Genomic DNA, 27,583 nt, shown 5'->3' with positions numbered 1-27,583 from the left:
CAGTTGAACCAATTCAGTCTTGGCACACTGCATCCAACGCCCACCTTAAACTGCTCGCCATTTTTTACCCAATGATGTTTCGAGTGAGATCTTCCATTTTGCCTTTGTTATGTGACTGTTATCTCTGGGTTAATTGATTGCATGCAAGAGTACTAGGGCTGTGTTGGTGTTGTCTATGCTGAAATGATGAAATAATGCACATACAAATTTAATTAAGGCCATCTATGATTTCTTTATTGCTATGAGATGTTGGGTATGGCTGTTGTAGCTTTGTATTGGTGTTGATGGCTATTGTGTGATCTGTACTTGGTGGCTTCGGCTGTTGTTTCTATGTGGGCTGATTGCCACTTGATGTTCTATTTTTGCTCTCTATGTGGGCTGATTGCCACTTCTTGCTCTGTATGTGGGCTGATTGCCACTTGCTGTTCTGTTCTTGGGTGGTGGTTTCTGTTGTTGCTCTGTGGTTGATGGTTCAAACTGTTCTTGTTCTGTTCTTGGGTGGTGGTTGCTGTTGTTGCTCACTAAATCATGCTTTCAGTGGTTCTGCAACTTGTTTTGTTGCCCACTACTTCATATGTAGTGATGGTAGCTAGGCAAGAGGGCGAACTAAAGCATTCACCATTACTAAATCATTTACCATGTGTGTGTACATATTTCCAAAAACAAAAAAACAACACCAGCCCTACTATAGGTTGCTGTACACATTTACAAAACCACAAAAAAAGAGACTTGAGTACCTTGTCATTAGTCAAGTAACATTAGGGCATTGAACTGTGATTCAATGCCATCTAATGTTGCTTCATGAATTCCCAATCTCTGTTTAAGTTCTTCAATGCCTTCAACTTCACCTTTTTCTTCCAAATGTGCTATGCTTTCACTCACAAGTTGTTGTGGAACATCCAAACATAGTGGCAGCCTATCTTGTCTAATCAACGAGCCTTTCTTCATATGGGGTAATTTGTAGCAATTCTGCCCCTTCACCTTCAAAGTCTCTAGCATACAACCTTGTAAGCTTAAAAAAACACAATTCAAAGTCATAGGGTCTAGTTCTTCAAAAGAAGAAACCACTGCTTTTACTAAATCATCCACATTGAAGCATGCAGTCTCCTGTTGTAGGCTTTGAATTGCCCTAAACCAACCAAGGTCATTGATATTGGTGTCGGGTGAGTTTGGAGGTTGATGAATTATGTTGATATTGAAACCATCACTTGATGCAACCTCTCTAAACTCTAAGTCATCATTTCTAATGTGTGGTCTTGCATTATCTTGTTGTATAAAGATATCCTTGCTGTAAAAGGAGGGCCACTTGGCCTTGATGGCAGGTACAAGCTGCCACAATTTATCATTCATACATCAGTACATATTTCAAGTAAATAAACTGAACTGGATTGCATACTAAGAGTATTACCTGCTTGATGAACCCCTCTCTAACAACATCCTTTGTGATGCTCTCTATTGACTTTTGCTCTAGAGTTCCTGCCACTCTGTTTTTACTTGATCTCTTGGCTGCCACCATCTCTGTATATGGGAAGATGCCTATCTTCCCATCAAACAACACACTACCATCTTGAGCAAACAATGGCATGCACACTGCGCACGAAAACATCACCTTTTGGATGAACTTTTTGCTTTTGCAAGCTCTATGTGGCTCAGCCTCTGCTGGAGTTAAGTACCACCTTTGAGAACTTTTGGTTATGTAAAACCATTTCTCATCAATATGTATAGTGTTATGCATGGTCTTGAACCTCAATACATCTTGTTGCCTGTCATACTCCATTGCCTCGAGGCAAAACCTCATCCTTAACAGCTTATTTGCTGCTGTAAGGTCAGGTTTTATTGCATTAGTGTGTGCTTTGATCAGCCCTTGATCTACCCAACGCCCAACAGTACTCTTGCTGCAGTTTATGCCTTTTGCTAGCCTTCTAATTGTTGATCGCTTTGTTAACTCTATACTTGCAATTAGTTCTAGGTCTATGTGCACTCTTCTTCTCCTTGGCCTACATATCTTCTTACTCTGTGAACTTATGCACTGACCTTGCTGTTGTTGATGTTTTGCTTCAGCCCAAATGCGAGAAATGGTCTTCCGGCAGACATGGAACTTCTCCTCCATAGCTTTCATCTTGCCTCTTGGTGGCTTCCCATTCTTGCACTCTAAAAGCAAGGTTTGAAGAATTGAAGTTCTTTCTTGTGTTGTCAAATCCTTCCTCCTCATTCTCTTTTTTTTTTGGCTCATTTATTGCAAGGAAGAATGTAATGCAATAAATGAAGCAGCAATTGTATTTGTACAGCCTCTGCCGCCTTTTTTTTGGCGATGAACAGTAATCTATGAAATTGGTTTTGGTTAAATTTGTGTACTGCAAGTTCAATTTGTTGGCGCCTCTTTTAAACTCATTTAATTAATCAAGTTAAATTGGTGTAAAAGGTGCCTTTTTGGTTAAATTGGTCTACTGCCACAATTTCTCATTTTCGGCAGATTAAAGTCAAATAATTAATCAACTTAATTAATTAATGAATAAATAAGTTTTAAAATTATTCCAGATTTTAATTTATTTTTTAAAGGCAATTAGTTAAAGAAATTAGTTAGTGTATAAATAACATTAAATATTACACTAAACATGTGGGGTCATTTACTTTTACATCCACTTTAACTCTCCTAAATACCCGTGCCCAAAAGAAAGGGGACTTGATTAACGGGACGGAGGGAGTATTAAAAAAGGAAAAAACAGAAACAAGACCTATAAATCCATGAGAGCACAGACGCAAACTAAGGGACGAGTCACAAATGATCCGTCTAAAAGCAAAACAAAATCAGACGAAAAACACCTGCAAGAAACCACGGGTAACCGAAAAATAAACAAACCAAGACTATGAGGAAAAATTTACGAGGCCATCCTCGTCCAAAGAATCTTCGTCGTCCAACATATCTTCTCATCTTTGCATAGCCGACTTAGATCGAGCTATGTCGAAAGAAGAATGAATTACAAAATTTAGCTGAATCGCACCTCCAGCCTGACCTTGTTGCACTTTATTCAAAAACTCTACTGGCAATGACGTGTCAGCGCCCTGCAAAATGGCCCCAGTAGCACAGTCTGTTGCTTTTTGGATCTTACTCATATCTGAAAACATACCATTCTTGATCATATGTCGGAGCCGGTGCTTTATAGAGGAATCAGAAACTCTCCCCTTCTTGGTAGCACCTTTCGGACGCCCTCGGCCGCGAGTCACGGGAGGATCCTCAATCACCGCATTTCCTGACGTCACACTCAAAGCCAGATGATGCCCGCTACAGTGCGTCGGGGAAATAGCCTCATTATCAATCTACGTATCAAGCACAATAGCAGCAGATGTCGAGACCGAAGATGGGTGATCAATCGCCGAAGAAGGAGGCGTCCCATCCGATGACTCACGCTGCCCAGTGATAAACAAATCTGGGGAATGCCGACTCGACTCAGAAGCAGCAGCCGATTGCAGGACCTAGTGCAAAGAACCCGCGGTGGCATGAGTAGATACCGGAATATGCGAACGTGGCGTGACAATATCACTATCTTCTCCGTCGCCAGAATGACGAAGGGGTTAGAAGTCACAGCGCCACCAACCGGAGCCGAATGCAAACTATTAGTGAATTTTGGCTCATCCCCCTCTGTAGTGTCTTTGGTAATGCCAGTGTCAGGGTGCACGACATCAACAACATTTTTGGGGGGAATTTCACGAAAAACAATCGAGCGGCCCATAGGCTTCCTGCCCCCCTCCCCTCCCCCATTCTTTCTTTTGTGATTATGCTTGCCCAGATCGGTGGCCGAAGAAGAAGGCTCCATATCAGTACGATTCTTCCTGCAATCGTCAGTTGCATGGCTAATAACAGAGCAAATCCAACAAAAATATGAGAGATTTTCATATCCAAATTCTATTTCATAGACATCATCACCGCATTTCACATCCAAATAATCAGGAACCTCAGCTACAACATTCATTTCAACAAGCACACGAGCAAAATAACCAATAGAAGCTCTAGCATAAAACAACCATCAATAATAATAAGAGTACCCACATGCCTAGCAATACCAGTAAGAACCTCAAGATGTTAATACTCATGTGGAAGATTGAAGATATGAATCCGAACCTGAGCAAGCGTAGCCTTATTGGGATTGAATTTGGGAACACAAGCTTGGAGATGGAGAATTCCAGTGCGTAAGCGCTAAGAAGCCTTGGAGAAGACGGTAGAATAATCCTCTTGTGAAGAGAATTTCAAAGTGAAATAACCATTCCCAAGATGAATGACTTCCCAAGGGTGCGACGGCTTCCACAGAAAGGTGAGCTCATTGTAAATATCAGCGACGAATCGGGGGGCATCGCCCTTGCAAAGAAATAATCGGCCATGCAAGGTAAATTGGAACGAACGGACTTATCTCTTATAGAAAGCCGGAAAGAGGGTGAGGCAAGTTCGATCATCCTCCATCGAGGGCTTGAGGACAACGAAGTCGTGAGCCGAAAGGTCAGCAGACCGTCCCAACTACAACTTGAGCGTCTCAGCGAAGGATTTAACCGTTGGGGAAACACGTCCTTCATCAGGCGGCGGACGAACCCCAGAATCCTGGAGGATAATAGAAGAACTGGAAAAATCGGGATGGGACGTTTGCCTAGCTCCCACAAGACCCGTCAGCGAAAGCAAGGTGGTCTCTAGAAAAAAAATGTCGGCGGGCCTGTCAAGAGGCACTCCGGCTATAGACCAACCGCATGGTACAACAAGGAAGCTGGCCCTTGAAGCTTATTCAAAACCGACGTGGCAACCGGCTGATGCTGGAGAGCCCCAACATCCGGCGGCTGCCCTAAGTCACGAAGAATAATATTCCCAGAAAAAACATGTAACGGCTGGTCGAGCGAACTGGGAATCAGCAGGGTCTTACTACCATCAGACTAGGGAGAACTCAATGCAGAGATGCCGCCAACAGAAGAAACTGCGGCCACGGGGCCGAACAAAACTAGCGTAAGGGCCGAAACCCTAAAACCAGAGTGAGGCGGCGCTAGCGCCAAACCGGACGAGGAGGGCGGAACCCTAGGAGATGGCATGGAAGCATCGAGAGAGTGAGAGACCCGGACAGTACACTCCGGCGATAACAGTATCGGCAGGAGAGAAAGCTAGGGCAGAAACCGTAGCATCCAAAGGAGATGGAAGCGGCTCCATAACAGAAACCCTAGAGGGCGTCGCAACAACACTAAGTTCAGGGAAAAGAACCGCGGCATCTGAGGGGAGGACCACCGTAGCAGAGGTTATCAGCAGCGGAGGAGACGCCGAAGATCTGCGAGGAGGCGGATGAGCGAAATTATTCAACACAATCGGGAACTGTGAGTGCAACGAAGAAGGAGAAGTCCTGGCCGGTCCGGAGAAAACCAAAGTCGAACGGCCGCAGAGAAGCGCCAGAGAAGCTACAATGAGAAGAAAGAGAAGATCCTCCTAGGGTTGAGAGAGTGTTGGATTTGTATACTGAAAGCAGGAACTTTTATGCTTGTATACAATGATTCCTGAGTTCACTATCTAATCTCCTATCTGAATTGTTCATAATTACATATATATGTCCAATTATCTCTATATAAGTAGATTATATGGTGTGTTGTAGATCACAGAAGACCATATAATTGGAATAACCTTATGAGATATAAAATTGATCACAGCCGAGACGACTTTAGGACGAGTTGTTGGTTTGCGCTACAGTATAGATGAAAGTAGTTTGTCTTGGCTACTTCTCTATACTGGTGCGTGTAAACGTATTGATAGGATCACAATGAGGACCTAAGTGAAGAATCAAGATCCCGGTGACTTAATGAGACCTAAATCTTAATAAGATTTCAAGTGTATGTATAAATTTGTGTATCACTTTAATTTACTATGGGTGAGAGTTACATATTAACTTGAGTACTCTGTATCTTGGGTGATAGCAATTTATATATGACATTTGGTCATCTGTATTAGGTGACCGTATCCGATATAGGATGATAACATCCCCTTAAGGAGCTCAAAAGGTTTATTGCACTAAACCCTGTAGGTTTATTAAGTTCAAATGCAATAATAAGGTTGAGTGGTATTACTTAAGGATTAATAAGAAATTAATTAATATAAGCTATTAGAAGCTTTAATTAATTAATGAATGTTGGATATCTTAAATACGAGCGTTCCATAAGTCTAAATACAAGCCCCGACTCATCATTGGCAATAAAGGAGTAAGTCAATATTGATTCTCTAGTGGAATGAATTAATATTTATGTATTAATTGTGATCTGGGCTGATCATAAGAATTAATTCATTTGAGGCCCATCTTTATTCCTTGTATTTGATCCATGGGTTGGCCCAAAGACTCCTAAGCCCAGTAGGAAAAAAATAGTCCAACTCATAAGTTTGGCCCATTTCCTGTATTTATAATTATAAATACACAGCAACCCTCAAAACAAAAATAAGATTCACGTAATTTCATATTACAGAAATTAGGTTTTCTGTGAGTGTTGAACGGCGCCTGTTGAGTGGGTGATTTCTTCAGGGAATCCTCGAAGATCGTCGTCCATCCGACGTCGGGGATTGAACGGGATATAATCCAGAAGATCAGAGCTGGAGTTAGATTTTCGCAGAAAATCAAGTTTTGGCAGTCTCCGAAGAACGGCCATAACTTCCTGTACAGAGCTCGAATTAAGGCGAAACAGGCGGCCACAGAAAGCTCTTTCGAAGACGAAGAAGTCGTATTTCTAAAGAAAAAAATATGATTGGAGGACGTTTGAGGCTTTAAACAAAGGGTTGAAGACGGTTGACCGGTTCAGCGACGAATTGACGAATTAAGATAATCGAATAAACGATCGTCGGACAAATTGAGTATTAATTAAGTTTAATATTCCTACAGAGAGAGCACCATCCACAAGAAGGAGAAGATCCTCCTAGGGTTGAGAGAGAGCATCATCCAATCGCCGACATATTGCATCATGTAACTTGTACAAGAACTTTTGTGAAAAAAGAATGAGTTGGCATCGAGAGGTTGTAATAAAAGTTGACATCAACATCAATTTAGGCATCCGTATGGTGCGGACGATGTGACAAGAGTCTTTGTATTCAACGCGTAAGGAAAATAAAAATGAAAAGATATATGAAAAGATTGAAAGAAAATAAAAAGGAGAATTTTGTTACATGAGATGCAGAGAGTTATATCTTGATGGAGAGATAAATGCCAAAAATTACAGCAACTCTAGCTGATGAGGATGGAAATAAGATAAATGGATGAAATAAGATAGTATGCCAAATTCGACTTCTAAGTTGAAAGAACAAGAAATTAAGAACTCTATTCTCAAACTTCATATAATCAAATTATCATAAACTCAAGTCTACATTTTTCTCCATAAGATACGCTATTTATAGGCCCCAATACAAAGAAATCTTAATGCAAGAAATAAATAAGAACTTTAGAAATTACCAACATTAAAGAAAAGATTTTTCAGTTTTTGGTGTTTATTGAAACGTCCATAACTTTTCGGCTACTTGGAATCTGAAGCTCCATAGTATATTGATGGAAATGTATCTGAACTGGCTTTTCCAATGCAATTGGCCGTTCATTATTTGGAGTTAAATTGAAGAAGTTATGATCGAAACATTGAAGAGTGGTCAAGCTAACAATTTCCACGAATTTGAACCATATCACCAGCGAATATTACTCCAATAGAACCAAGTATCTTGCACGCTGTTATCGTTTTATTTTCAATTGGCACGCTTGAGAAGTTGATCCATCTAAAACATTCAAGTGCGTAAAGTTACATCAGGCTGATATAATTGAAATCAAAGCAATTAAGCCGGGTTAGAAAAGAGGGGCATTATTTAAGAAATCGCGATTTCCCTTATGTAGAAGGTTAACATCAAGAAGAGAATTTGAACAGACAAAGTAATCAATGAATGACATAAAATCTTTACCTTAACTGGTTGTTTCCAGTTCTTCTGGATTCCTGGTAAGTGGCCCTTTCCCACAACGGCTACCACCGAGTTATGTTCACGTGCTACTTTAAGTAACATGGCCGACATATATCTACATACGACAATATGGAATGAAAACAACCAAACACACAATATTACAAGGATAAGAAGCCTGGCATAGCATAGTGAAGAATTAGAAAGTATGAGAATACTAACTGGTCGCGCTCATGGATGAGGGCTTCCGCAAGAGTAGGAAACTCCTCGCTCAGCTTCTCAATTCTTCGAGTTAAGTTGTCAACATCGTTCAATTCCTTCAGCTACACTAGGGAAAAATGGACCTTCTAACATCAGTAAAATTCACTTCGCCAGATACAATGCAGATAGCATATGTCAGTCTTATACGGCGAGTTCGTATACCCTCTTGGCGATATCTTCTGGGCCTATCACGGAATTCACTTGTCCAGAAGAAATGTCGAAAAAAGGTCGTCGAAAAAACAACTTCAAGAAAAATTTTATCTTGTGCCCAAGAGGCATCATGGCCCATGTTCTCTGCAACGTAATCTACCAAAGGCGAAAGAAATAGGAACTGAAAAGTCAGGAAAGAACTCAAACAATACTAAGAAAACTTCAAATTTAATCGTGCATGAATTTCTTCCTACAGGCAATGGAAAGGGACGACACAACTTGCTGCTATTAATTAAGAGGAAAACATTATTGTAAAGAAAACTCAATAGCCAGCAACAGATGTTCATAATGCACAAATAGTATGACTACAGAGGAAGAAAGAGCAGTGACAAAGCTAGCAAATTTGCCCAAATTGGCTTCTGTGTTACTTTACAATAGTAAAATTAGAGGAAAAGTACCTGAACAGGTCGATCGCCTAGTATAATCTTGCCATCATATTTCATGGCTTCTTCATATGCCACTCGAAATTCTGCACCGGGCTCAACTTCAAGTTGTCTAGCAACCTAGAAAAAGGCGATTATGGGAAAAACAATAAAGTCACCAGATTTATCTATTGTTTGTTGAAGAAGCCAAAACAAGAAGTTTCTCTAGTAAGTTACCACAAAATGGAAAACAGAATCATGCCTTACGAAGATACGAGCTGTAGAGTATCCCTAAAAGACTTTCCTTTTCCTTTTTCCACACGTCAAACAATTCTCCTATGGTCGGCTTCTGCAAAACATGGTTTATTTGTGAATTTGAGTTGACCGTGAGCATATAAAAGAACTAGCATCATGTCTTGAATAAGGTATTAGAAAGTCAGATTAGGGAAGCATTCATAACAGGTCAAGATCATTCGTTGCGGTTCTGAAAGGGAAATGTGACCTCTTGTGGTTAAGTTAATTCTCAAAGTCCACTGAGCAACAACAATACAAGAAGGTTTCTATTCAAGTCTAGCTTCCGATCTCACAGAGTATCTATTTCAGCATCACCTGGCCTTATAGGACTTGAAACAAAGTTCACAAGAATTCATTGTGCTAATTATCTTCTCGAATCAATCATTCAGCCATATGACATTAAATTCATAGAGGGTGAAGGGTCATTGCAAGCAGTTCTGAATTCTCTCACCTCACTCGGAGCTCGGGTCCTATACATGTACATCTTCAAGAAACAGAGCAAAAGCAGACTACATGGCTCTCAAGCTATCATTTCATGTTTTCTGACTAATCACACACACTAAAATCAATTAATTCTAGAGAGAGAATAGAAGTACAAATACAGGCCAACCTTCGAGCTTTGAGGCTTAAGTACCGCCTTGCGCCTATGGCACAGCTCCAAAAAGACAACCTGCAGTAAACACACAACATAACATTGCTATATTGGGGATTGAAAAGGAAAATGGGCCATGACAATAATAATAGCAGAAGACCTAAAAGTACATTGAGAAGGCGTTTACTTTTCATGATTCAATATTTTTATCCTTGTTACTAGGATTTCTCCAATCCTTTTATTTCAATAGGATATTAATATAGCAAAATTAGCTCAAATTACAGAAATTATCAATGGCCTAGGGATATCCTAAGTTTCAATCCATAACGTAAACACTGGATTAGTATAGTGCTACTAGATTTCAAAAGTAAACGCCCACTAATAGAAAAGAAAAGAGTAATTAAATCTATCAAAAGAAAAGCACCTGGGGTTTCAAGAATTGAATCACAGCCCGAACTTCTTCGCAAGATTCCTGAAAATGAAAGAGCAATTCACTTAAGCTATTCTGATTTAATAAGCAATCTCTATCCGAACAATCCCACAAAATTCCCAGCAGTAATCAAAAGGAGAAAAACAGTTGGAAAAGGGTAAAACGAGCTGCTTTAGATTTAGAGATCAAACTGTATAATCATGAAAATCTCAAAACAAATTCATCAAAATAACACCAAAATTACCGTAGAAACGTGGCAGGTTCCAACCAAATAAACATCGCAGACGCCGCCGGCCGCAGACGACTCGCACGTGAGCGTAGCCACACTCCTCGAGAGCTCCGGCGGCAGCACTTTCCTCTCATAACTGCTGTTACTGTCATTACTCGAGAGCTTCTTCAGCTGTTTCTCCATTTCCCCCTCACATTTGCAGCGGTCAGCAATCTGATGGATTCTGGCGAGAGAGCGGCTGTCAAAAATCTGACTGATTTCCGCATTGGGGGCGACGGCGGTGAAGAAAGCGACGAGGTTTTTGGCCGAATTGAACCTGTTCATCTTTTCGCTACTGAGTGCCGATTTTGGGTGAAATTTTTGGAATGTAGCTTTAGACCCGTCTCATTCGAAACGAGCCCTTCTATTTATTTATACTCCCTCCGTCCCCAAAATAAGTTCATCATTGGGGAGGCACGGGTTTTAAGGAAAAGTGGTAAAGTGTATTGATAGTGGAGAAAAATATGTTATAATTAGTATTGGGAGTGGTGAAAAGGTGAAAAAGTGTTATAATTAGTATTGAGAATGGTGAAAAAGTGAAAAGTAAAAATAAATAAAGTATTATTAGTGGTGGGGTAGTGGTCCAAAAATGGAAAGAAAGAAAGAGGAACTTATTTGGGGGACGTTCCAAAAAGGAAAAATGGGAACTTATTTCAGGGACGGAGGGAGTATTAAAATACTACCCTTTCCGTTTGATAAGAGCATCCATTGATTGAGGCAGGTTTATCTAATTGATTCATATCTATTAATTTTATTTGAGTTAATATATAAAACTATCCACTTTCATATTGTAAAGATAAAAATTGTCCACTAAGATAAAAATGATAAAAACTGTCCACTTTTTGATTGAAAAGACAAAAATACCATCCTTTAAATATATGCTCTCTCTCTCTCTCTTCTCCCTCACGGCCCTTCCCCCTTCTCTCTCTATCTCCCTCCCTCCCTCCCTTTGATCTCAGATCGCCGCCTCTGCCTCATCGCCTCCGCCATCTCCTGGTTCGCCCCCCGCCACGAAGCGCCGCTGCCCCCGACCTCGTCGCCTCTGCCATCTTCTACTTCAATCCCCGCCGCGAATCTGCAGGAGAAGGATATGTAACCTGACCCATATGTTTACAAAGCTTTAGCAGAAGCTTTTGCATCCGAGTCAAACATAGATTTGGCTCATAAAGTATTAGACAAGATGTCCGAGATGGATGGTGTAGAGATTTTGGGAGTACTGCTGCCTGGTAAATTTTGGGATTAATTTTTCAAAGTGAGCAAACAGTAAGGGATCGATGGTGTTGTTACTTTACCATGTCAGCCACTGATTCTCTGAATACAGAATCAAGATCTTCCACAAGCAGAACCAGCAACAGCAACCACTAGTCAAGAAGAGGATAACGTTGAGATGCCATTCTTTGCTGCAGATAATCCAGCTTTGTTCCTTAATCTTCGCGTCATAGATGTATTTTGATTGTTGATTTAGAGGAATTGATGTATTTTGATGGTAGATTGAGTTGCTGTATTTTGGTGTTGTAGAACAATTTGATTCAGCTGTATAATTATTTTTTTTAATGTTCTTAAATTCACAACCAAATTTATGAATTCACATCATGTTTTTGAATTCACAACCACATCTATGAATTCACTACTTAATATTCTTAAATTCACAACCAGATCTATTAATTCACAACTAAAACTCGAATTCACAATCAAAATAAATTATAGTTATAGTTGTGAATTCAAACTTTAAAAACTCAAATTCACAACTACTTGAATTCACAACCAAAATAAATTCTAGTTGTGAATTAAATTCAGGTTGTGAATTCGACTGATTGTAAATTCACAACCAACATAAATCTGGTTGTGAATTAAATTTTGGTTGTGAATTAAATTTTGGTTGTGAATTCGTTTGGTTGTGAATTCACAACCAAAAAATTCTAGTTGTGAATTAAATTTTGGTTGTGAATTCGACTGGTTGTGAATTAAATTTTGGCTGTGAATTCAACTAGTTGTGAATTCACAAACAAAAAATTCTGGTTGTGAATTCGACTGGTTGTGAATTCTCAATTCACAACCAGTGTGAATTCACAACCGAAAAATTTTGGTTGTGAATTCACACTGGTTGTGAATTGCGGGATTTTTTAAAGGGGTGATGTAAAGTGGACATTTTTTTAATTTTTAATGTGAAGGGTATTTTGGTAACAGTGGACATTTTTTATGTTTTTTATTTTAGTGGACATTTTTTATCTTTACAATATGAAAGTGGATAAATCTATCCACTTTCATATTGTAAAGATAAAAAATGTCCATTAAGATAAAAATAATAAAAACTGTCCACTTTTTGATTGAAAAGTCAGAAATGCCCTTTTCCCAAAAATCTAAAATTCTCGTGCTCTCTCTGTCGCATACGCTCTCTCTCTCTCGCTGAACTCTCTCTCTCTCTCCCTCCCTCTCCTTCTCCTCTCGCCGCGCTGCCGCCATTCAATCTCCGGCAATCGCAGCGGCAGCGCCGCACAGCCACCACCACCGCGACGCCTCTATCAAAAAATCTGCTTCCGTTCTCTCGTCCGCCGTCAAACTTGAGACCTTCCTCCACGCCTGCAATTTCCCCAATTTTCTGTCTAGGTTTTGCTTCTTCGCCTGCAGCCTCTCCATCATCAACGCCTACTTCGCGTTGACGCGAGCGAAGACCTTGAAGAACTCCTGCGTGAACGGCTCCTCCGCGGCGCTGAAATTCCTCAATTCCGCCAGAGTTCTCGAGTAATTCCTCCCCGCATTTGCTCGGTCGTCGTCGAAGGATTTTAGCCGTTGGATCTCCTTGTAGCTGGATTTCCTCTTCCAGAAAATACTTTTCCTGATGATTTTCCTTGACAGGTTGCGCGGTAGGATCGGCTTCTTCTCCGACGAGGAGCCGAAGGGGAGGCGTTTGACGGCGGCGATGAATCTGTGAAACGCGGAGGCGGCGGATTTGGTTGAGATATTTCTAATGAAATATTTCTTCTGCTGGTTGAGGTCGATCTCGACGAGGAATCGGACGGTGCTGGGGCAGCATTGCCTTCTCGGGAACGATTTGAAGCCGTTGGACGAGCAGGAGCTCATGTCGTCCATCAAGTAATCTTTCAGCAGCGAGGGTTTCGGAAACGCCTTGCTGTGTTTGATCAATTTGGAATCCATAGTCATGGAGTTATAATTGGGGCTTGGGCTTGTATATTTTGAGGAATGAGAAACGGTAATCAAACTAGAATTTGAGGTGTGAAAATGGTGTGAAGATGAGTGTTTGACATCTCGAGTAATTCCTCCCCGCATTTGCTCGGTCGTCGTCGAATTTGCGGAGGGCGACTTTGACGATGGATTCGATGCGCGCGGCGCGTTTGAGGCACGAATCGAGGGTGGTGCAGAAATCCAAGGTGAGGAGGCAATTCTCGAAGACGACGAGGTCGGAGAATTCGTCGTCTTTCCAAATGTCGCGCTTGTTTTGGAGGGTGATTGTGACGACCTCCTGGTTCATCTCGAGGAGGTATTCGGTGACTTCGCGGAGGGAGTCGAGGGGGAGGGAGCGGACGTCGAGGACCACGGAGATGGAGTTGATGGCGCGGCTTGTGCGGATCTGGAGCTTCGAGTCGAAGTTTTGGAGGTCGGGGTCGGAGCAGCACGCCGCTTCGTACGAGCTCAGCTCGGAGTCGGTGGAAGTAAAATTGGAGGAGCTGAGGTCATGATTTGCAGCAGGTGGCTCAGCCGCCGCCGGCGCACGGAGGCTGCCGGCGCGGCGGAACTCAACCTATTTTGCTACATTTGTTTGACATTTGGAATAAATTCTGGTGCTATTTACTGTGTTTTTTGTTTATTCACTACTGAATTGACGGGAATTTCCTAGATGGGATGTAGATTTGATTTCCTTGGACTAAAGTTTTTTTTCTTTTCTCACATAATGATATTGAATGCAACCTGTTTGATGGAAGTCCTCAATGAGATGTTGAAGCTATTTCAAGATGCGGTTTTGCAATGGTGTTTATGAGATTTATGAATTCACAATTTAATTTTCTTAAATTCACAATCACATCTATAAATTCACAACTTAATGTTTTTAAATTCACAACTAGATCTATGAATTCACAACCAATTCGATGAATTCACAACTTAATGTTTTTGAATTCACAATCAGCTCGATGAATTCACAACTTAATATTCTCGAATTCACAACTAAAACTCGAATTCACAACCAAAATAAATTCTAATTTCAGTTGTGAATTCAAACTTTAAAAACTCAAATTCACAACTGCTTGAATTCACAACCATTCTGGTTGTGAATTCACAACCAAAAAAATCTGGCTGTGAATTAAATTTTCGTTGTGAATTCAACTGGTTTTGAATTCACAACCAAAAAATTCTTATTGTGAATTAAATTTAGGTTGTGAATTCACAACCAAAAAAATCTGGTTGTGAATTAAATTTTGATTGTGAATTCGACTGGTTCTGAATTCACAAACAAACAATTCTGGTTGTGAATTCGATTGGTTGTGAATTGTGAATTCACAACCAGTGTGAATTCACAACCAAAAATTTTTGGTTGTGAATTCACACAGGTTGTGAATTGCGGGATTTTTTAAAGGGGTGATGTAAAGTGGACATTTTTTTAATTTTTAATGTGAAGGGTATTTTGGTAACAGTGGACATTTTTTAAGTTTTTTATTTTAGTGGACATTTTTTATCTTTACAATATGAAAGTGGCCATTTTAAAAATCCACTCATTTTATTTTTTGTATTTTTTATTTAATTTAAATTGTACTAACTTAAATAATACATTTACTTCAATTAAAATTGCTTTACTTTAAATTACATATAATTTAAAAATAAAATAAAACATAGCTTAAAGTAAACACCTAAATAACTATCATGGTCCTAGAGGTTCGAAATGTGCTCAAACGTATTTGATCAAATTTTCTTGAAGCTTCGCATGTATCTTCATATCTTTGAAAATTGCATCTCTGTGCACATACTCCGCGAATCTAGGAGGGGTAGATTGAGAAGCATCGGATGAGTCACTGCTAAATGCCCTGTGTCACGAGTCGTCATCTCTCCGGTGCATAGCTTCTTCCCCTTCATTCTCCACAATATGATTGTGGAGAATGATACAGGCCAACATGATGCCTCTGAGATGATTAATATACGAAGGTCGGGCCGAAATTCTAATGATTTCCCATCGAGTTGAAGCACTCCAAAGGCACGTTCGACATCCTTTTCGTGTAGATTCTTGCTTTTTCTTGAACCTCGCCTCTTTCGAATTGGTCGCCAACGGTGGGCTCTTGACGAACGTTGGCCACTCAAGGTAGATGCCATTACACAAGTAGTAACTTATCTGAAAATAGTATCGGTTGATTAAAAATGTCACCAACGATGATGTTCCTCCCAAGACGTCGGTGAACAGAGGCGACTAGTTCAAATACTCATCAAAAGTATCCGCAGAAACACCAGTGGCTAGTTGTCGGATAGTCACCGTGTATTTCTGCAATAGCGTGAGGAAGTCCCAGCCTGCAGCATCCACTATCATTCGGAAGTAACCATCTACACCTTGCACACCACCGATGATGCGCAAGAACAACTCATTTTGTATCCGAAAACGATGTCGGAAAAAAATATTGGATCGTACATCGGGTTATCGTTGAAGTAATCTAGAAGAAGTCGTTGATGGGCGGCCTCACGATCACGATAAACGAAGGCCCTATTCGAGATAACTCGTCGTTAGGGTTGTGGTTGGGAGTGAGAAATTGAGCCACCATTTCTTGCGATTGGAAGATGATGACTTCATCGAACCATGAAGTCATTTTGTGATAGATAAAAAAAATGAAGAAGAAAGGAAGATGAATGAGTGAATTGGATGAAGGAATGGTGAAAAAATGAAGAAGAAAGTGGTGAATAAAGAGAAGAAAAAAGGAAAAAAATAAAATCTAGCCGTTTTCGGCCTTGCAAACTTTGAAATTCAAGATTCTTTCTTTAAAAAAGATGGCGTGTGCAACGCACCTTTCATTTCGCTCGAATGAGTTGAGCTCATCGAGATGAGCCGAACTCAAGTCAACGATGCCCTACATCGGTAGACTCATCCACAAACTGACTTGAGTCCCCCGCATGAGTAGATCGATGTGGGTGCTCTAAGAGAGTATCACATATATGACACAAGTTTTAAAAAAATATAGGTTGTTAATGTGTTAAATAGAAATAAATGATTGTAGTTGAATTGATTATAAAGTTATATAAAAATGAGTGGATGACACGATGTTTAAGAAAATATAGATAGATAATCTGATGAATGAAAACGAATGATTGTAGGTGAATTGATTGTAGGATTATGTAGAAATAAGTGGTTATTCTTAAAATAAAAAAAAAAAAGTGGGGCTATATCTCAAAGCCGACCAAAATATAAAATGTGATATTTTATTATGGGAGTGAAAGAATATATGATTAGACTTCTTCAAAAATATACTACCATATGTTTGACTTATTTATTCAATTTATTGTTCTACAATTTACTATTCATGCTCCATAAGACCCACAAAGACATTTTTATTCAAGGCCACAACCACAACTACAAAAGGAAGATGGTGGCTTACTAGACGACAACAACGAATATGCGGGGCTTTGGGGCTGAAACCCCTTCTCAACTTTTGATTTTTTTTAATTATATACTTCTCCGTTCACGAAAAAGAGTCTTACTTTTTCTTTTTTGTCACAAAAAAGAGTCCTATTTAACTTTTTATACAATTATATCCTCTATAACTTTATGTATTTACTTTATTTGTCATTGGATGACCCACCTCAATAATTAAGAACTCTCCCCACTTATATTTTTTAAAATTTGTTACACCTAAAAAAGAAAAAACACACTCACACTCTACCCTTTTAGGTGATTGGAACATCCGACCTTTTGGTTGGAGGATAAGCGTCTTACCAACATATTGCGTTTCATCGTAAAAAAATATAAGTATTTCTGTCTCCACTTAAACTTAATTAAACACAATTAGCAATTATAAATCCTCATAATTCTTTATGTTTGACTTCTTTATTTATTACTTTCTTGATTTTGCTAATGTTGCGCCGCCTCCCTACCTTCTTCATTATTCATCGTAGATGAAACCCTAAAAATCACAGCCTCTCTAAATCAGCTCCCTCAAATTGGCCGCCTCACTGAAATAGCCGCTTCGCTCCTTCTTCTTCACCATAAGGCGCCACCTCTTTCTTTCTTCATTGTTCACCCGTCTGAAACCCTAAAATCACCGCCTCTGTAAAGATGCGTCGCCTCCCTCAAACTCGTTGCCTCACTGAAGCAGCCGCTTCGCTCCTTCTTATTCACCCTAAAGTGCTGCCTCCTCAAAGCACGCTTCCCCTAAATCATTGTCTCCCTCCGCGATGGATCTCACATTCACTCGGACTTTTCTCTCTGAAATCGGTGATTCTCTCATCGAATCATCATTTTTCGCCGTCGTTGACGGTGACCCACACGAAATTGGACAATGCGGTGCCATCGTTGACAACGGCCCATATAGAGTCCCTTTCAATGTCATTACTAGAAATGGATATTGGGCACAATCCTCCCTTAAAAGGCCTTGTAAGGGAGAAGGGTTGCCTCACCATATAAAGTGGCTCATACCACTATCTCCAACCAATGTGGGACACTTCAACACGCCCCCTCATGCGCAGCGTGGACAATACCAACGCTATCTGTTGACAACGATATTGGGGGCCCATCATTGGATTGGATTGACTCTGATACCATATTAGAAATGGATATTGAGCCCAATCCTTCTTTAAAAGGCCTTGTAAGGGGGAAGGGTTGCCTCACCATATAAAGTGGCTCATGCCACTATCTCCAACCAATGTGGGACACTTCAACAGTCATCATGGGCCTTCAAGCCGGATATAGTGGTGTCGGAAACATCTGTGGATCTGGTTGTGGATGGCTTCATCGAAGATGAAGATGGCCGATCGGACAATTGGAATGGCTGGAGCGACGAGAGGAGGATTCAGCACCTGCAATCGCTTTCCATTTGGTGCCCGAGTGCCTTGGCCCTAATTTAATCATGTGATTGTGTTCCTAATTTAAATTTCTGCTGGAGGGTGGTGATTCCTTATTTCTTATGTTGGTTGTGTTTGGTAAGCTAGTGATGCCATATTTGTTGTGATCTTGGAGCTTAAGAACTGTGGTTGTCATGTGATTTTTGAAAGGATTATAGTTGTTCAAACATAACATTTCATCTTTATTTGATATGTAAGTAAGCCCACTTGATTGCAAAACTTTGCTATTCAGGGCAGTAATTCTTCTGATAGCATTTACTCCCAAATTAACTTGACCTTTATTACGAGAATAAAAGGTTCATGTTTGAAATGTCCTCAATTAATGAGAATGCATGTTTTTAACTATGAATTCACCAAGAAATTATTATTCTTAAATAATAATTCAAGTAGTGTTATTAATAATCTAGAATATAAGATTAAATAATAAAATTAAATTACTGGCTTGATTAATGAGTTGAATTAATAGATCGCATCACTTATTTTGACTCAGGATATCTAATCCCCTTCATTAATTAATTAGAATGAATCTAATTAAGTGCATAATTTAAAGTAATAAGTCTAATTAATGAATTAATACAAGTGGGAATTATCACATATAACCCTTTTTGTTAAAAACATAAGTTTTGTAGCCCTAATTTATATTAGATAAATTATATAGTCATTTTAAACTTAAAAGACTATAACACCCTTTGAATACTTCTTTTAAATTTAAAATTGCTATATATAACTTATCTATTATAAACTAGGGCTATAAAACTTATGTTTTTATGAAAGAGGGCTATAATAAGATTTCCCTCAATTAATAAAGTTTAGCAAACTACTTTAATTAATCAAGGCTCAACTTAAATTAAATGATAGATTAATTGAGCCCAAATAAATAAATAAAATAGAAGCCCATCAAAACAATTAATTAAATTAAACTTAGCCCAAGTATTTAGCACATTCACTTAATTATACCTCATCCGTCCGCGAAAGAATTTTGTAGGAGGGTATGACACAAATTTTAATAAAATCTTATTAAGTGTATTTATTGAGAGTGAAAAAAAATTATTGAGTGTATTGTGAATAGTGAAAAAGTGTTAGTAAAATGAAAAAGTAAGGGTAACTGGGGTATTTTTAAGTGGTTGGGGTATAGTTAGGAAGTTGTTTTGTGGACGTTCCAAAAAGGAAAAATAAGAAGTTCTTAGAGCACTCCCAGCAGAAATCCCAAAATTATGCTCCTATATTCCACCCTAAAGCTTCCCTATTTAATTTTAGGATCTCGATTTTATAAATGCATACACTAGATCTCATATTTTATACATAAAAACAATAATTATGTGTGGGCCCTACTAATTATAAGTTTAAAATAAATTTAGGGTGGGTGTAAATTTAAGATTGAATTTAGGTAGGTGTAAAAAAATTTGTGGGCCCCATCCAATTTAGGGGATCTGCTGGATGCATTTTTTATCTCATTTTTAATTGTTTTAGCCTAAATTTAGAGTTAGTGATGCATTTAAGTGATCTGCTGGAAGTGCTCTTTGGGAGTATATTTTATTTCTTAGACTAAAAAAAAAGCCCAAAAACTAGTCAACCTACTTCTGTAGATGAAAGTGGAAATGATACTGTGGATATACAAAAATAGCAAAAGTGGAAATGATATCGTGGACGGAAATAGTATAATATTGTGAATTATACTTAATTTTTATTTCAGAAAAATTAAATTTTTTAGAAAATATATACCATGACTTTGAATTTATCAACTTCTTATTAGCCCATAAAAGTAAAATTAAATGGTAAAAATAATTATATACCCTAACAATATGGGATAAATCCTAATTAATTATCACAAAATTAAACTAAACTCTAAAGCATACAAAGTTGAAATTTGAGAAAAAAAATATGTAAAAAATGAATAAAATTAAAAGTGAAACACAAAATAAGACATCAAGGGTGATACACTGAATCTTAATCCCTCGTTACTAATGTCCCATTTTCTTATAAAAGTGAAAATTTTCACATTACCTGTAATATTTCAAGCTTGTATTTCATTTCGCTATATATGAAAATAAAATATTTGGACTATCTCATTCAACCTCTTTCCATTTTTGCTAAATATTATACTTCTCCATCCCCAAATAACTTCCTATATTTCTTTTTTAGGACATTCCCAAAATAACTTTCTATTCATTTTGGAACATTACACACCACTAATAATACTTTATTTATTCTTTCTTTTCAACTTTTCACCATTTTCAATACTAATTATAACACATTTTTACCACTTTCAATATTAATTATAACATTTTTTTTTCTCACTACCAATATATTTAACAACTTTTTCTTTAAATCCATGCCAAAAGTTATTTGGGGGACGGAGGAAGTATTTCGATCCTGTATTTTATTTTACCAACTAAAACAAGAAACAAGTGCTGATTTTAGTTCTTCATCTACTTCTTTTTCTATTATCTATCATACTTCAATCTTGTAGGCTTATTTTACTAGCTAAAGCTACTCCATCTAACATAGGATCTGAACTGTTCCACTATGAATATGCATTTTTGACATGATAAATAAAACAAATGTATATCAATTTCACTAGTTAAAACTAAGAAATTACCATTAAAAAAAATATCTCGATTTCAATACAGCTTCATCTCGCTTACAAGGAGTCCCAAAAGAAATTAATGGCAATTTTTTTCACTTAGAGCATGAGGAGGTTTCTGCAAACTAGTTTCCATAAAGACATGTTCACCAAAAAATGATCCTATTTTTTTTTTCTCTATCTCTCTCTCTCTCTCTATATATATTCTCAATCACATAAAACCTTGAAGAAATTATTGAAATATCAGTACATGTACTTCTTTGTACTATACAGTCTATACTGATATTCTTGTAAGAATAATGTCTTGCAAGAAACCTTCAAATCCTTTTTTTTTTTTTTCTGTATAGAAGAAGACCCCTCTCTCTATCTCTCTCATGCACATAGCCTCAACACCAACTCCATCTTCCAACTTGAGGCCCTTCAAAAATACAAATAAAAAACATCACCTCTTTTGCTACATAATGATCTCGAATACGCGAAGAATTCATGAGTGATATTGATGCCCACGGATACAAGTGTTCAAAACTAACCTCGAGTCATGAGGAATTCCCTCACAGGTCCAGGCAGCGCGCGGTTCAGCAGCCTGTCATCCCTTCCGATCTCCGTTCTGATGGTTGAAACGTTTCAAAAGTTGTGTTTTACAATGGGCAAGAATAGGGTTTTGCAGATAACAAAATATGTTTGATAGCAAGCCATGGCTAATTTGAACTTTTTTTTTTATTACACAAGTAAATAAAAAAATTTAAAGGCAGCACCACGGTGGACTCGAACTTAGGACCTCATGCTCTGGGCATTAACCACAGGGTAACACTTGCACACGTTAATTTGAACTTTTGAGATAAAATAAAAGGTGCGGCCCACGTTGAAAAAGTAAAAATTTGGTCCGACCGTGCCAAAGTAAATCAACCGTGCCACGACATGCTAATCGTGCAGAGCTTCAACGAGGCTACCGTGTGGCTTTCTAGTGCAACCCCCTTGCAAGTTTTTCGACGAGGCTACCGTGCCTACAATATCCATGGCTAGATAATCGGTCACGGTTGATTCATGGTTAGTCTTACCCGAAAATTGGCCACGACAGCCTCGTTAAAACGCGCACGGGAGTCACGCCGAAGCTCTGCACAGTTAGCTTGCCGTGGCACGGTTGATTTGCTTTGGTACCGTCAAAACAGCTTTTACTTTTTCAATGTGGGCCCCACTCTATTCTCAAAAGTTCATATTGACATACTTTTATGAATGTGCCACAATTTCTTTTTCAGTCCATGCACGAAAAAACCGTCACTTTCATTTAAAATAGTAGGATCAACATAATTCTACTCATATTGAAAGCGAGACCATTACTCTATTAACAACTTCACTCACATTTTATTAAAATTCGTGCAGTCCACAATGTGGCAAATATTTTGTGGTCGGAGGGACTATTTAATTCAAATAGCTACATGTAAATTCTATACTTGATATGAAAAAGCTAAGATCTATGCAAGAAAATGAAGTGTATATATATATATACCTTAGTCTTGAAAATGCAGTGCTCCTTCAGGATCATAGTCATAAGTCTCCCCCGACTTCACGAACCTGCCTTTAACACGCTTTCTTGTATCTGCTCTCGCTTTGCGCGAGGCGTACCTTATCTGTTTCCCGAACCTGCATTCATAACGTGCGTACGTTCATCCAATACGACACACAAGAAAAAACGTAACACGTCAATCATCCACGAATGACTTATGTTAGGGTAACCTTAGAGGAATGACATATATCAATTATGAATGTTCAAGATTACCCAATGTTAGGGCGCATATTTTTTCCTTATATAAACCATAAATCTCAAACCCTTCATACTAACAATACTGACACACGTCAATCATCTACGAATGCAATAGAAGGTGTCATTGCAAGACCAGTTTTAATGCAACATCTAACTATGCAGAAAAAATGAAGTAATATAGGAAAGCCAAACATTATAAGCCAAAATGAGTGGTAATGCATGATCTAATTAACTCTGCAATAAAATGAAAAAGTCACACATCATAAGCCAAGATGAACATCATCTACAAAAGATTTAAAAATCATGAATCCAAAATAAGTGTTATTATTGCATCATCAACCTCTGCAAAAGAGAATGAAAGTCTAGGAAAACCACACATATCATAGACCAAATTAAATAAGTACTAATGCAGCATATACGAAGATAAAAATGAAATAATCATGAAGCCAAAATGAGTATTATTATTGCATCATCAACCTCTGCAAAAATCAATAACCTCATAAGCCAAAAAAAAAGTACTAATGAATCATATAACTCTGAAAAAAGTGAAATATTGTGGCAAAACACCACAAATCATAAACCAAATAAGTACTAAATGCATCATCTAACTCTACAAAAAAGAAAGAAAAAATAGTAATCAAAAGCAAAACAAGTAATACTATTGCATCATCAACTTCTGCAAAAAACAAAACCACACATCATAAGCCAAAATAAGTACTAATGCATCATATAACTCTTGCAAAAATGTGACATAATCTAAGAAATCCACACATCATAACCCAAAATCAGCAACAATAATGCATCAACCAACTCTTTCTTGAAAAAAAATAAAAATAAATAAATAAATCAAGAAGATGACATACGTCCGTGTCTTCTTCTTCTCGTTGTACCTCATCTTCGCCTTGTCCCTCGCCTGCGGGCTGGTGCTCATCATGGCTTCATAATTCGAGTCCCACCGCGAGTCTCCTGTTAGAAACAGGGGCGACAAACCACAATCTTGATACTCGGACACGCTGCTCTCCCCCGTGATCAGGGGCAGGCTCGAGGGGGCTTGCCTGTTTGCAGCGAACCCGAGGCCAATGCTAGGGTTCATGAGCACGCCCGAGCTCATCCCCTGCATCAAGCTCGTCGTGCCACCCACCTGAGCAACGCAGTCGTGCTGTGCTGACGTGGACGCCTAATGCACACATCAGTCACCATGTTCGTATCATCGGAGTTTGGAATGCGATAAAACGAGCGAAAAACACGAAAAAAATTGTACCTCTATGACACTCTCAATGTGAGTGATGTTGGATTCTGCAGCAGAGGTGGCGTTGTTCTCCATTAACAATGCAGTTAATCCTCCATCATCGCAGTGGAATCTTGGTTGATTATTTGGAAGATTTTCAAATATTTCATAGCTACTATCAAAGCTCAAAGGCATCCCATCAATGTCAACACTACATATATCCTCACTCTCTTGATTAATCCCTAAATCTTTGATACTTTCTCCGCAATTCTGTCACATAAATTCAAATCAAAATCCTTTAAATACACTTTCATCAATTTCCCTATTTTAACACGACCTTTTGGCGACACCGGCTCTGGTGAGGTATGCCACGTCAACTCTTTGACGACCAGAAAATTTAGGGACTGTTAAAGGTGATAATATTATCCTTCGTATTATAATTCAAAAATAAGTGAAAGTTCGTGTATTTATTTAACAATTAAACCTAAACTAAATGGTTGCAAATTGAAAAAGTTTAATTTGATAAAAATTACCGTTTCTAAACTGGATTCTTGAGGTAGGTAAGGGATGAGATCCCCGCTAAATGAAGATGCCCTGCCGTACAAGAACGAAAATTTAGCCTGCAGCTCACACGTCAGCGCCGCCGTCGCCGCCGCCGCCGCCGCGGGCGGCGGCGGCGGCCATTGAGCGAACTTCAGAAACGGCGGAATCTCATTCGCTTCGTTCCCGCCGAATTCACCGGCATCGAGAGCGAACGGCCACACCTTCGAGAGCTCGGCGACGGAGGGGCAGCCGCCGTAGAAGCTGAGCTTGGCGCGGCGGTGGTCCGCCGCCGGGAAGCAGCCGTTGTCGCAGCCCTCGCAGAGGGAGAGCTTCTCGTCGAGGCAGCGGACCACCGCCGCCTCCGAGAAGCAGCGGTCGCAGATTAGCGAGCGGAGGTGGCGGCGCGAGAGGGCGTTGGCGGCGTGCACGCAGCCGTCGCACTTCAGGCACAGCGGCGCGCCGTCGGACTTGCAGTACACCACCGCCCTCACCACCCTGCAAATCTCGCACACCGGCTCACCCATCTCTCTCTCTCTCTCTCTCTCTCTCTTCTCGTTAATTTAATTAATATTAATTATATATATCTATCACAAAAATGTCGAATTTTTCATCATCAACTACGGGAATCGAATAGTGAGTAGAAGCTAGATATATACAAAGTTGTAGTATTTTATTAGAAGGAAAAAAATTATAAAAAAAATGTTGAGTGACAAATGGTAATCAGCCGACGTCTAAGAAGCGATGATCCATTTTTCTTCTCAAGGAAAAGGAAGAAGCGATGATCCATTTACCGCAGTTAATAATTGTTGGGGGAGGAAAGAACAGTGATTTTAGAGTAGCCGCGTATTTATACCACGAGTTTGTGGGCTTGCGCCACGTGGAGGGCCGTGAGCTGTTGGATTCTGCTGACGTGGAGGGGTGCTGATGTGGACAGCAACCGAAGCTGTGGACTCGCTCGATCGCACGTGCGGTGATTGCGGGGGTGAGTGATTCTGAGCCGCACGCTCCCGCCACGTCATCCGTGGAGTTCGGGGAGAGCGTTTCGTGAGATCGCGGAGCGCTGACGTGGCGGCGGAGGTGGGGCCCCGTCTTCTTGGTTTCAACGACGCCGTTGTCCTTTTCCGCGTTTCCTGTGTTGGAATTTCTTGTAAAAAAAGTGTTCTTCTTTTTTAGTTTTTTGTTTAAATATTTTGGAATGCTTAATCTAAACGTGACACCGCTAATGGTGTCAACACTGAGACGAGGTTCGGTGTTTTATCAGTGCATGTCTATCATATTTCCCAGTAATATTTACTATTATTTTCATGATATGGTTTATAAAATAAAATTTGTTATGAATTTGTACTCAGTTTTCTATATAAAAAAAGTTGAAATTATATACTCTAATTTTTAATTTATCAATTATAATAATATACTCCATCCATTTACAACAAGAGTACGTTTATTTTGATTGTAAATTTTTATTAGAAAATGATAGATAAAAAAAGATGAGAAAATACTTTTCTTCTCATTTTCTTAATCATATGTTTACTATAGATGAAAAGATGGAAAAAAAATATTGGAAAATATTTTCACACCTTTACCCTAGAATAATACTCCCTCCATCCACGAAAGAATTTCCTAATTTTTTTTTAAGACGTCCACAAAAGAACTTCCTACCAATTTTTGGACTATATGCCACAACTTATTTTTCACTTTTCACCGCTCTCAATACTAATTACTCCCTCTGTCCTGCCGAGCTTGAGACGTTTCTTTTGGACACGGGAATTAAGGAGTTGTTGGTTAGTTATTTAAGTGTGTGTGTGTGTGTGTGTATATATATATATATGTTTGTAAATTTATGGTTAACTAATTATTTTAAATATAAAATTTAACGTAATTAGATCTAAAATTTAAATGAAATAATAAAATTATTTTGATTATTTTAATTATTTTTTATTTTAAAATAATAAAATTATCTTTATTTTAAATATAAAATTTAAATTATTTAAGTATGGCTGTAAAAATGTTTTGATTTTTGAGAAATAAGGATTATTTGGCGTGATTAAAGAAAAATAAGGGGTGCAATTAGTTATGTTAATTAGTGTTTTAAATTACCTAAGTTTTGGGAAAAAAGAAAATGACTCAAGCTCGGTGGGACAACCCGAAAATGAATACGACTCAAGCTCGGTGGAACGGAGGGAGTATAACATCTTTTCACCACTCTCAATACACTCAATAATATTTTTCTCACACTTAACAACTTTTTTCTTAAAACTTGTGTCACTTCCTCCTAGAATTTCTTTCATGGACGGAGGAAGTATTATCTAACATTAGAGAGAAAATAAGTGAAAAAGAGCTGCCCAAGAAAATATTCCTCCATACCCGGAGAAAATTTTCCATCATAGTAAACATGTGAAAATGATGGAAAATGAGTGAAAATATATACTCCCTTCGTCCCACTGTAAGTGGGACCTTTTTTTGGGCACGAGAATTAAGAAATGTGTATTTTGTGTGTATGTGAAAAAGTGAAAAGGTGTTTAAAGGGAAAAGCTTTTACCCAAAAAGGAAAGATCTCACTTACAGTGGGACGCCCAAAATAGAAAGAGTCTCAGATACAGTGGGACGGAGGGAGTATATTTTTTTCTCCTTTTCCATTAAAGTAAACACACCCTAAAGTGTAATCTTTTTCTCATTTTCGTTCGTTCATAATAAGTGTTATTTACAGCTTTCAGTATTTATCTTCTTACTCGTGCTCTTACCTTTCTAAAGTGAAAACTGATTAATTGCAAAGACAAACTTAACTGCTGACAACGTTATTAATATCACAGGCTATTTCGAAATAAAAGTTTTCCGCTGCGTGTGTTATCAGTCTAACTGATCTATCTTCTGATAGTCAGTAAGATTCATAACATCTCTCTATTTATCAGTTAAAGTCTTTGACTTAACTGATAACTCCTTGCTGAAGAATATTCAGTATCAGTCGTCAACTTTGTTTTGACAAAACTTTTTTCAGTAAACATGTTGAGTCAGTTTGTATTCAAAGTTTCTTTTTATTGAAAAATAGCCTATAGATGTATTCCCCCTC

At 38.7% G+C, this 27,583-nt stretch overlaps 4 protein-coding genes across 5 annotated transcripts; all 4 read right to left on the bottom strand.

Annotated features, from left to right (window-relative positions):
• Nucleotides 1-744: 744 nt before the first annotated feature.
• On the bottom strand, nt 745-2,212 carry LOC131004557 (uncharacterized). Its single transcript, XM_057931265.1, has 2 exons — nt 1,409-2,212; nt 745-1,329 (listed from the first exon to the last, which is right to left on the bottom strand). Exons 1-2 carry the CDS (start codon nt 2,210-2,212, stop codon nt 745-747), a joined length of 1,389 nt encoding a protein of 462 aa, XP_057787248.1.
• A 5,095-nt stretch (nt 2,213-7,307) lies between these two features.
• Nucleotides 7,308-10,683, bottom strand: LOC131004539 (uncharacterized). The gene is made up of 9 exons (XM_057931247.1): nt 10,327-10,683; nt 10,077-10,124; nt 9,671-9,730; nt 9,029-9,115; nt 8,803-8,907; nt 8,357-8,500; nt 8,156-8,256; nt 7,940-8,051; nt 7,308-7,759 (listed from the first exon to the last, which is right to left on the bottom strand). Exons 1-9 carry the CDS (start codon nt 10,633-10,635, stop codon nt 7,730-7,732), a joined length of 996 nt encoding a protein of 331 aa, XP_057787230.1. The 5' UTR covers nt 10,636-10,683; the 3' UTR covers nt 7,308-7,729.
• A 2,063-nt stretch (nt 10,684-12,746) lies between these two features.
• On the bottom strand, nt 12,747-15,880 carry LOC131004556 (uncharacterized). Its single transcript, XM_057931264.1, has 4 exons — nt 15,827-15,880; nt 13,572-14,110; nt 13,081-13,480; nt 12,747-12,996 (listed from the first exon to the last, which is right to left on the bottom strand). Exons 1-4 carry the CDS (start codon nt 15,878-15,880, stop codon nt 12,814-12,816), a joined length of 1,176 nt encoding a protein of 391 aa, XP_057787247.1. The 3' UTR covers nt 12,747-12,813.
• A 5,285-nt stretch (nt 15,881-21,165) lies between these two features.
• LOC131004538 (putative zinc finger protein CONSTANS-LIKE 11) lies at nt 21,166-25,314 on the bottom strand. Of its 2 annotated transcripts, none has more exons than XM_057931245.1 (6): nt 24,507-25,314; nt 24,007-24,243; nt 23,609-23,922; nt 22,491-22,624; nt 21,514-21,590; nt 21,166-21,401 (listed from the first exon to the last, which is right to left on the bottom strand). In XM_057931245.1, the coding sequence occupies exons 1-4, from the start codon at nt 25,038-25,040 to the stop codon at nt 22,492-22,494; spliced, it is 1,218 nt and encodes a 405-aa protein (XP_057787228.1). In that variant the 5' UTR covers nt 25,041-25,314; the 3' UTR covers nt 21,166-21,401; nt 21,514-21,590; nt 22,491. The 2 variants fall into 2 exon arrangements, with proteins under 2 accessions (XP_057787228.1, XP_057787229.1); XM_057931246.1 differs by having other exon boundaries at nt 23,636-23,922.
• Nucleotides 25,315-27,583: the final 2,269 nt, after the last annotated feature.

The sequence above is a fragment of the Salvia miltiorrhiza genome, unplaced genomic scaffold, assembly GCF_028751815.1.
Source record: "Salvia miltiorrhiza cultivar Shanhuang (shh) unplaced genomic scaffold, IMPLAD_Smil_shh original_scaffold_419_1, whole genome shotgun sequence".
Taxonomy (NCBI): Eukaryota; Viridiplantae; Streptophyta; class Magnoliopsida; order Lamiales; family Lamiaceae; genus Salvia; species Salvia miltiorrhiza.
This window is presented reverse-complemented; position numbering and strand designations above follow the sequence as displayed.